The sequence below is a fragment of the Trichechus manatus genome, unplaced genomic scaffold (genome assembly GCF_000243295.1).
Source record: "Trichechus manatus latirostris isolate Lorelei unplaced genomic scaffold, TriManLat1.0 scaffold00363, whole genome shotgun sequence".
In the NCBI taxonomy this organism is placed as follows: Eukaryota; Metazoa; Chordata; class Mammalia; order Sirenia; family Trichechidae; genus Trichechus; species Trichechus manatus.
In genome coordinates this window covers 522,798-533,465 of record NW_004444299.1, presented here as the reverse complement: position 1 = coordinate 533,465, position 10,668 = coordinate 522,798, and the positions used below count along the sequence as shown (strand labels likewise).

Below are 10,668 nucleotides of genomic sequence, written 5' to 3'. Positions count from 1 at the left end.
ATCAAATGGCTGCGCACAAAGGGTTTTGTTCAGTTTTTGGGTGTCTGACACAGGCAGTTGGTTCCCATTGGCTAAGAGCCTTGCACTCACCGTTGGAGCAGAAGGGCCCGGTGAATGCGGACAGCTCACAGTCACAGGAGAACCCGCGGGGCCTCTCTTGGCAGCGTCCCCCATTGTGGCACAGGTGTCCGTAGGTGCGGCAGTGACCCGGGCAGCCAGGCTCCACGCCTGGCGTGACCTTGGCCCTTTCCTCGAGGTCCAGCGTCTGGCCGTTGAGCTGCAGTGACCGGATGCAGCCCAGGAAGCCTCTCTGCCTCGTGGCCGTGCCGCCTGTAGGGGCACAGTGAGCTTTACGAGAAGTGGCTTCCCACAGTTATGAACAAACATAATTTTGGAAACATAAATGTTGACAGTGTTGGGGAATAGTCAAGAAAACTGAAAAGTAATTCACTTTTAAAGGTGAATTTGGTTAATGTTTATTCTAAGCAGAGTCCTTCTCCATTAACTGAGAAGTTATTTTTAAGTTAGCCTCATTAGAATGAAGAATAAAATTTAATAAAACATCATTATTACTGTAATAACTGTCGTGTAATGTGATATATCCAGCACCTGTCTATCAGTTGGTCACACTGTGGTGGCTTGTGTGTTGCTGTGATGTTGGAAGTTATGCCACTAGTATTTCAAATACCAGCAGGGTCACCCATGGTGGACATGTTTCAGCAGAACTTCCAGACTAGGACCAACTAGGAAGAAAGGTCTGGTTATCTACGTCTGACAATTAGCCAATGAAGACCCTACGGATCACAACAGAATATTGTCTGATATAGTGCTGGAAGATAAGCCCCCTAGGTCGGAAGCTACTCAGAATACACAGTGGCCTCCACAATGGACTGGGGCACCCCAAGGATCATGAGGATGGTGCAGGACAAGGCAACACGTTCTTCTGTTTGCGGGGCTCGCCGTGAGTTGAAGCTGACTCTACAGTGCCTAAGAACAACGACACGATATATATTGAAACGATCACTTAAAATGTAAGAATTTTTAAACGTAAAATAAATAAAAATAGACTCCCACTTCTGGCAAAGACTGGATTTACTCTCCCACCTTGAAAAACAACTAAAATATCTGAAAAAAAGCAACAGTTCCATAGACTCTGGGCATTTGGCGACAGATAACGGTGATCTCTGGGCTATGAAAAATCATGATGGAAGCCCTGCAGCTGCCCCCAGGCCACTGCCAGGGGGAGTTTCCAGGCCCAGTCACAGCGGAGGATGAGGAGAGGGGAGCAGAACAGGGGGAGCTCTGAGGGGAGTCGTGCTGAGTGGGGGAGCAGAAAGGGGGAGCGGCGAGGTGGGGAGTGTTGATGGTGGGAAGTGCTGGGGGTATCTGCAGTCCCTCTCAGGACCTAGCAGCACTCACCAGCACACAAGTATGAGGAAATGACCTGGGGCTGGACCACTCTGAAAGACTATCGCAAGCAGTCTGGGGCTGACGCAAGACTGGGAATGCTGCCTGCTTCCAACAGCACAGTGAGAACCACATAATCCGCGAGACATCACCAGGTACAGAACTGAAAAGGATTTGACCTCAGTAATGGGAAAAATTAATCCTAATCGCTGCTCTGAAAGAAGCTGAAAAGCAAGACCCTCCAAAATCAAACTGTTTCCAAGTAACTTAACCTCACTCCAGACAAAGCTCAAGAATATTTAAAGAAATAAAACCACAACGACAAACAAAAAAAAAATAAAAAGATAAAAAACACCCAGCACCCAACAAGGTAAAATTCACAAGGTCTGAGATCCAATAAAAAAAAGTCAGACATATGAAGAAGCAGGAACGTATATGACTGACCACGAGGAGAAAAACCAATCAATTGAAAGGTATCTAAAAATGGTGTAGATGAGAATATTCACAGCTGAGAATACTGAAACAGTTCCTGTGATTGTACTCCACATGTTCAAGAAGTCCAGGAACGATGAAACATTTTACATACAGACATGCGACACATTGAAAAGACCCAAATTAAACTTCTAGAGAGAAAACAAAACAAAACTACAATTTCTGGGAAGGAAAACACACTAAATGGAATTAACAGCACCTTAGGCATTGAAGAAGATTAGTGAACTTAAATCCTTGGTGTTATGGACTGAATTGTATCCCCCCAAAAATTGTCTTGTAAATCCTAACCTCTATGCCTGTGGCTATAATCTCACTGGGGAATGGGTTGTCTTTGTTGTGTTAATGAGGCAGGATTAGTGCAGGGTGTGTCTTGAGTTAATCTCTTTTGAGATATAACTCATTAACCTTGAGTTGTTTCCAACCCTATAGGACAGAGTAGAACTGCCCTATATGGTTTCCAAGAAGCACTGGTGGATTCGAACTGCCAACCTTTTGGCTAGCAGCCATAGATCTTAACCACTACACCACCAGGGTTTCCTTGAGATGTGAAGGAGACTATACAAGCAAGCTGGGAAGCAGAGATAGGGGAAGATGGATGTCAAGCCACATGGAGACCTCCGAGGAACCAGGAAACAAGCTGAAGAAATAAGGACCTTCCTCCAGAGCGGACAGATAGAGAAAGCTTTCCCCTAGAGCTGGCACCCTGAATTTTTACTTCTAACCTTCTAAACTGTGAGAAAACAAATTTCTGTTCGTTAAAACCACCCATTTATGGTATTTCTGTTCGAGCAGCACTGTATAACTAAGACATTTGGCAATGTAAACTAGCCAAAATGAATCACGGGGAAAAGAGAGTGAAAAATAAAAATGAACAGCACATCAGTGAGCTGTAGGACAGCTTCAAGAAGCCCAAAATATGTTAATGAGGTTCTGAAAGGAGAGGGCAAGGGACAGAAAACACATCACAGCTGAAAAAAATTTACATTGGATGAAAACTATAGACCTACAGTGTATAACACTCAATAAAGCCCGAAAGGAAACACGAAGACAAATAAACTAAGGCGCATCATAAAAAATGCTTAAAAGAATGAATACATTAAAAAAAAAAAATCCAAAGCAGCTAGATGAACAAAGATGCATTACATAGAGGAACAAAGAGATGATAGCAGATTTCTCATCAGAAACAATGCAAACCAGAAAACACTGGGCAACAACTTTAAAGTATTGAATAAAACAAAAACACTGTCAGCATAGAAATGTTTTCCTGAAAAAATATGTTTCAAAAGCAAAAGTGAAATAAATGCTTCTTCGGATAAATAAAAGCCAAAAAAATTAATCACCAACAGTCTTGTGAATATATAAGAAAATATATAAGAAATATATAAGGAAATCTTTCAAGTAGAAGGATTGCCAGATGGGAAATCTAGATCTACATAAAAAAAACCATGAAGGTTCCCATAAATGATTATTATGTCGGTAAAATATAAAAACATGTTAGTGTTATTAAATCTATTTAAAATTTAATTGACTACTTTAAGAAAAAGTACTAACCACGTGTTTTGAGGTGTGTGACACCTGCAGAAACACTGTGTGTAACAACAAAGACACACAAGCTGGGAGGAGAGAAACGGAAGACACTGTTGCAAGTTTCCTAAACTATACAAGCCGTAGCATAATGTCACCTATACCAGGGGTAGGATAATATTGCTTGAAAGTAGTGATAAGTTAAAGATGACTATACACCCCAAATGACTATATACCCCTTGATGACTAAGGTGCGCCTGACCCAAGCCATGGTCTTCTCAATTGCTTCATATGCACCGAAATCTGGAGAATGAAGAAAGAAGACAGAAGAAGAATTGATGTATTTGAATTGTGGTGTTGGTGAACAATACTGAGTATACTCTGGACTGCCAGAAAAATGAACAAACCAGTTTTAGAAGAAAGACTACCTATCTTAGTTATCTAGTGCTGCTATAACAGAAATACTACAAGTGGATGGCTTCAACAAAGAGAAAATTACTCCCTCACTGTCTAGTCCAAATTCAAGGCATCAGCTCCAGGGGAAGCCTTTCTCTTCCCTGTCGGCTCTGGAGGAAGGTCCTTGTCATCAATCTTCCCGTCGAGGAGCTTCTCAGCGCATGAATCCCGGGTCCAAAGGATAAGCTATGCTCCCAGTGTTTCTTTCTTGGTGGTATGAGGTTCCCCTCCCCCATTTCTCTGCTTGCTTCTCTCTTGTATATCTCAAAAGAGATTGTCTAAAGACAAAACCTAATCTTGTAGATTGAGTCCTGCATCATTAACATAACTGCCACTAATCCCACCTCATTAATATTATAGAGGTAGAATTTACAACACGTAGGAAAATTGTATCAGATGACAAAATGGTGGACAATCACACAATACTGGGAATCATGGACTAGCCAAGTTGACATACTTTTTGGGGGACACAATTCAATTCATACTACTAAAGCGCTCTTTAGAAATGAGGATGACAAGACTTCAGTTTGCTTACTTTGTACATGTCATCAGGAAAGGCCAATTACTAGAAAAGAACACCATGTTTGTAAACTAGAGGGTCAGCAAAAATGGGGGAAATCTTCAATGAGATGGACTGACACAGTGGCCGAAACAAAGGACTCATACCAGGGCTTCGAACCAGTTCTAACTTGTTCAGTCATGGCCAATGAAGTGAAATCAGAATAGATCAAAATTTTTAAAATTTGGATGAAGCAGACTGATAACTGGAAAGGGAAAAATTATGGGTCAAAACCCTGGAATGGGAGACTTGGAAGAGGTGTGGTGAGCTCTTTCAGGGGCCTGATGCAGGAGACTGGATTATTGCCAAGACTGTGGAGCGCGACACACATTCAAAGTGGTGTGGTCAGCAGCCATCTCTGAGTGGGGCACTGCTGTTTCTGACTCATCAGTCAAGAGATTTGGTTGCTATCCAATGCCCATGCTGTCCCTGTTTACTAAGGTGGATAATAAGTGTCTAGCAGGGCTTTGACCTGTAATTTTTCCCATTCTGGTTCACCCACATCTAAAAAATTTGGGTCTGTTTGAGTTTTGCTCTGTTGGCCATAGCTGAACCAGGAAGAACTGGTTTGAAGCCTTAACTCGTACATACCAGTGATCATAAGAATGGCAGAGGACCAACCAGGCAATGTTTCGTTCTGTTATACATAGGTCTCCATGAGTTGGAGTCAATTTCTTGGCACCTAACAACAACAAGGAAACTCTGGTGGCTTTGTGGTTAAGAGTTTGGCTGCTAATCAAAAGGTCAGCAGTTCAAATCCACCAGACACTCCTTGGAAACCCTTTGGGGCAGTTCTACTCTATCCTATAGGGTTGCTATGAGTCAGAATTGACTCCACGGCAATGGGTTTTTGGTTTGGTTAATAACAATGACATGCTATCATGGCTGTTTTTACCATTCGTCTTGTTTTCTCTGTAGCCATGGCTGAGGGTACACAAGCCGTGGGACCAACGTGTCAGCCCCAGGGCAGACTCACCCACGAAGAGCTGACTGTTGAGTTGCAGCAGCACATGCCCATCAGTGGGGGCAGATTGTGCCACGCGTGGGAGCAAGTCCACCTGCAGTGATGACTCTTTCGTGTTCCTCTCGGCATGTACGAGGTGCCACCGGTTGTCATTGAGGGGACTGCACGCCTGAACCATAACCTCACAGGGTCCGTTTCCCACATCGAAAGAGAAGGCCACCTTCGTGGGGGCTGCAACATCAGACATGGAAGTTATCTCCTGAGAGAGGACTGGACCTTGGGCATGCACGGGAGGAGCATCCTCAGCAAAGACCGTGAAGAGGGCACAGTTCTGTCCTTAGGGCTTGAGAGGAGCCGTGACATTGAGCAGCCATACAGCCTCTTGGGATATAAGACCAACCAGGAGACCACCATTTCAAGTAGGATGGGAAGGTAAAGCTAACTAAAAAAAAAAAAAAAATGTGTTGTGTCAACCCCACCTCACAGTGACCCCATGTGTGTCAGAGTAGAACTGTGATCCATAGGGTTTTCAGTGGCTAATTTTTCAGAAGTAGATCATCAGGTCTTTCTTCTGAGGTGCCTCTGGGTAGATTTGAAATCTTCAACCTTTCGGTTAGAAGCTGAGCATGTTAATGTTTGCACCACCCAGGAACCCCTAAAGTTAATTTACAATGGGAAAAATACTGATTTTAAGAAATGTAAGCTCAGAATTTAGTATTCTTATTGCTAAGTGCTGAATTGGAGGGACAATTACCCGTGGCAAGTGAACCAGAAAACATCTGGATTCATATGCAGAACTTAGAGCAGAACTTCTCATAGTTTTATAAGCACACGGCGGGGGCCAGGGACACACAGGAAAGCTTAGTGCAGTCAAAGGATTTGGAACTCAGTGACGGCTTTGTTGAATAGCTAGTTGGATTTGAAACACTGTCTACACTCAGTCAAGTTTTCTTAACTGGTCCTGGTGAGGACAGGAGGTTTCCATAGGATGTCAAGTACATTATCAAGCACACATGGATTCTCTTCTTTTAAAGCTAGTCAGTGGGATTCGCCGGATTTCAGGTCTAGAAGTGAGCTAGTGAAGACAGGACTGATATAGGAGGCACCCGACCTCGGCAGACACGAAACCACCTCAAGTGTGCTCAATGATTACTTGACGATGGGTGCCCTTCGGACTTTTCTGGGAACTCACAGCGCAACTCCAGGCTGATGAAGTCGGTGATGCCCAGGTTCTCCAAAAACACCCCCGACGAGGCCGTCGTCTTGAAAAAGAAAGACACGTCGGCACTAAGTTCTCCGTGGAAAGTAGGGAAGTGCAGGTAGGAGGTCTCTGTGTGGAAGGACGCCGAGTTCCAGAATGATCCTTGTTGGCGGAAAAGAAGGAATAAAAGGCTAGTAAACAAAATCAGGACACTCCTAGAATTTTTATTGTTAAATGTCGTCATAACCTAAGAAACCCGTGTTTTCCTTCCTTTTGACTCTCTCTTAAACATGAATGTCTGAATGGAGAGCTTCTGGTTCTGTGAGAATTTGGAGTTAGCGTGGCCTGTGTGATAGAAGAGTGACCCCTCAACATTTTTGCGTCATGATAAAGAGCCCTGGTGGTGCAGTGGTTAAGAGCTCTGCTGCTAACTGAAAAGTTGGTCATTGAAAACCACCAGAGAAAGACCTGGGGAGCTGCTCCCATGAAGATTACAGCCTAGGAAACCTCACGGGCAAAGTCTACTCTGTCACGTGGCGCTGCCATGCGTCAGAATCGACTTGACAGCAGCTAGCAGCAACATGAGGAAGACGGCCTCAGTTTGAACGCTCTATCCAGGCAGAGCACTTTGATGATGCTCCACCGTATTTTGATGGTCAGAACATGATTTGTCCATCATTTGAAATTTTAAGCACCTACATAACTTTGTATTTAAAAAAAGGAAACCTGCAGAAATAGCGTTGCCCATCCTAATCTGTCCAACCCAGATGTGTCCCAAAGTCCCTCTCAGTCAACGCTGCTTCTGTGGGGTGGAGCTCCCTGCCCTCAGTCTGGACCAGATGGCCATTCAGCCTCTTGGGATGTAAGACCAATAGAAGACCACCATTTCAAGCTATGAGCATGTCCTCGGGAGCACACCCTTTCCATCTCAACGTATTCCACTGCTCCTTACAAAAGGGGATTGGACAGAAATTGTATTCACTACACCAGTTTCTGCTGGTACAATTTCACATCGCTCAAAAACAAAGTAGAATAAATGCTTAAAACATTTTAAAGGTGCTTAAATTGTTTAAGAGGCACCTTCCTCAAAATCAGCATATTGACTGGGAAGAAAGCTAAAAGCACATCGTGACCCTATAATATGAGGCGAATTTAAATCTCTACCCAGGCACAGTGTTCATCTGCCCTTTCCCACTGGCTCGCCCATGGCTTCCCTGTGGAGAAGACACTCAGGGCTGCTCTGAGTTTAGGTGACACTGGATGTCTAGCAGCGAGCTGAGACGTGGCATGAAATATAACCCACTGCAAATGGAGAACTTTAATTTCAGTAGCCCACTCCAGACAATTTGCAGTGTTTGATAACGGCCTCACATCTAAATGACTTTTCCTGAAAAATAAGTCCATACACTGAGGTCAGAAAAAGCCATATCAAAATATCCACTCATTTTACTATCAGGGAACAGATAAGATCCCTGCGTGTGCACAGGTCTGCCTCTATTTTCCATCATGCTGGGCTGTGAATGGGGCTCGTCAGCTTCTTGGCTTTGCCGGGCAGGCCCTCATTCAGGAGGAGACAACTCTTGAGTTTTCTGTGGCTCCTGCATCCCACACCCTTTGGGCTGGGTTTTCAGTGGAGAATACATTTTGAATGTGGTTCATGTTTTCCTCTAGGGTGTAATTAGATAGAGATGTTTGTACATTTCTCAATTTCCTCTCACAGCTGTTTCTGTGCTGAGTCACAGTGAAGAAGATGAAACGAGAAGGTGCAAGACAAATGCTCAGGGGAGAAGGAGTCTCCGGAGCTACACCTAGCAGGACCACTACTGAAACATCTCAGAAGAAAACTCGGATTAAACCAACTTGAAAGACTGACCACTAGGCACTCCTACCAAGGCTGGCCGACTATTCCTCAGGAAGGCTTGAATTTCTTAAAATTCCAAATTAGAGAAAACTTTTCAAAAGTACATCTTTTATTTCATTTCCATTCTATAAGTAGGTTAAAGCAGGTTTCCCAGGAGAAAGGTCTGGCACAGTTTAAGCCAGTGGATTATAATCTGCTTCCCAGGGGTTGCCTCTGTTCAGACAAGGAGCACCTCTGGGTGATGAACACCATACACCCATCTTTGATGAAGCCTTCTGACCAACATCTGTTTTACTTGCTAGCAAGCCCTTACTCCCGGAATCCATAGAAACGCAAGTAATTATGTGTGACTGGATTAAGGCCTATTTCATAGAAATCATTAAGGAAAAAATAAATGCCAATGTATTCACACCCCAAATTGGCACTGGACAATGGGCAGGTAAACTAAAAAAGTGAGGCTGCTGCCTCCACCTGGTCACCAGTGCCCTCAAGCACCCCCGGAGGGTCAGTTGGGGAGGCATGGAGGAAGGTGGTCCAGGGGTAACTGGGTGAACACCATGGGTAGAGAATGCAGACCTGAACCACTCGTCTGGTGTAAGAACAGCAAGTGCTTCTTTTCTCCATCAGGTAAAACATAATCAAATGAACATAAAACGGTGGGGATGTGATCACAGGCCTCTCAGAAAGCAACCTTTATTTCTTAAAAAAAATATATATATATATATATACATACATATATATATACACACACACACACATATATATAAGGAGTCCAAATTGTTATTTATATGCTTGAGGGAGATGCAACAAATACACACATATACATTCCTTTTGGGAAAATTAGCTTTGATAGCCTGATAGGATTAAGGGTGATTTCATAAATATTTTCTTTTTTAAACTTTTATTTAACCCATTAATAAATTATCCCAATAATTAAGTATCCTTTTGAAAGGAATAGAAACCTTATGAAAAGGCATGTTGCTTTATAAAACAAAATTTTTACTTCCAAAATAAAAGCTACAAAAAATTCCAGTTATCTCTTTCTTAAAACTATGGAGAGAAATTAGAAAAACACAAGGGTAAGAGCTCTTATTTCTAGTCAAATTCACATTTCTAATCATTTAAGAAAATAAACTGGGAAGCATGCTTTTTTTTTTAACAAAAAGAGAACTCTACCAGTGGTTGAAATTTCGGTTTTGATAACATAAATACTGATGTACTGATTTTATACTTCGCTGCTTCCTCTTTTAAGACTTTTAAATGCTGTTTTCAAATGTTTTGGAAAATGACAATTGGGATCAAATATAAAGCAAAATGAAAACGAAAATAGTGATATACGGCTGGATATAATTACGGTTTTTGGTTCATAGACCAGACTGAAAAGAGAACAAAGCTATTCATACCCGTCTGCACGGAGAAAACATACGCTGCACACAGGCATGTGTCAAATGAAACAGATACGGCGCAGGGAAAATGGTAATTACTCTCAAAAGCTGTTCATACAACAAACAGAGCTAACATCAGCCTCACAGTAAAGGTATTCATTACTCTTCAATGCTTACATTTGTCTCTGGGTCTGTGTGTATCTGTGCTGATATTAACACCTAATGCACAAATTATTGATATTCCGAACACACACACGATCTTAGCATCTAGTGTACGTTGTTCTTAGGTGCCTTCAAGTTAGCTCCGACTCACAGTGACCCTGTGTACGAAAGAACAAAACCCTGCCCAGTCCTGCACCATCCTCGCAATCCTTGCTATGTTTGAGTCCATTGTTGCAGCCACTGTGTCAGTCCATCTCGTTGAGGGTCTTCCTCTTCTTTGCTGACGCTCTACTTTACCAAGCATGATGTCCTTCTCCAGGGACTGGACCCTCCTGATAACACGTCCAAAGTACCTGATACAAAGTCTTGCCATCTTCGCTTCCAAGGAGCATTCTGGCTGTATTTCTTCCAAGACAGACTTGTCCGTTCTTCTGGCAGTCCATGGTATATTCAATATTCTTCCCCAGCACCATAATTTAACGGCATCAATTCTGCTTCAGTCTTCCTTATTCATTGTCCAGCTTTCCCATGCAGATGAAGGGATTGAAAATACCATGGCTTGTGTCAGGCACAAGTTAGTCCTCAAAGTGACATCTTTGCTTTTTAGCACTTTACAGAGGTCTTTTGCAGTAGATTTGGCCAATACAATACGTCCTT

At 42.9% G+C, this 10,668-nt stretch overlaps 1 protein-coding gene across 1 annotated transcript in view; it reads right to left on the bottom strand.

The window, feature by feature from the left end:
- The window catches only part of LOC101353375 (contactin-associated protein-like 4), a 166,077-nt gene that overhangs the window by 17,079 nt on the left and 138,330 nt on the right, over positions 1-10,668 (bottom strand). The window contains exons 11-13 of the mRNA XM_012559890.2: positions 6,595-6,765; positions 5,415-5,633; positions 91-330 (exon numbers count right to left, since the gene is read on the bottom strand). Coding sequence (XP_012415344.2) covers positions 91-330; positions 5,415-5,633; positions 6,595-6,765 — 630 coding nt within the window. The remainder of the gene's footprint in view (positions 1-90; positions 331-5,414; positions 5,634-6,594; positions 6,766-10,668) is intronic.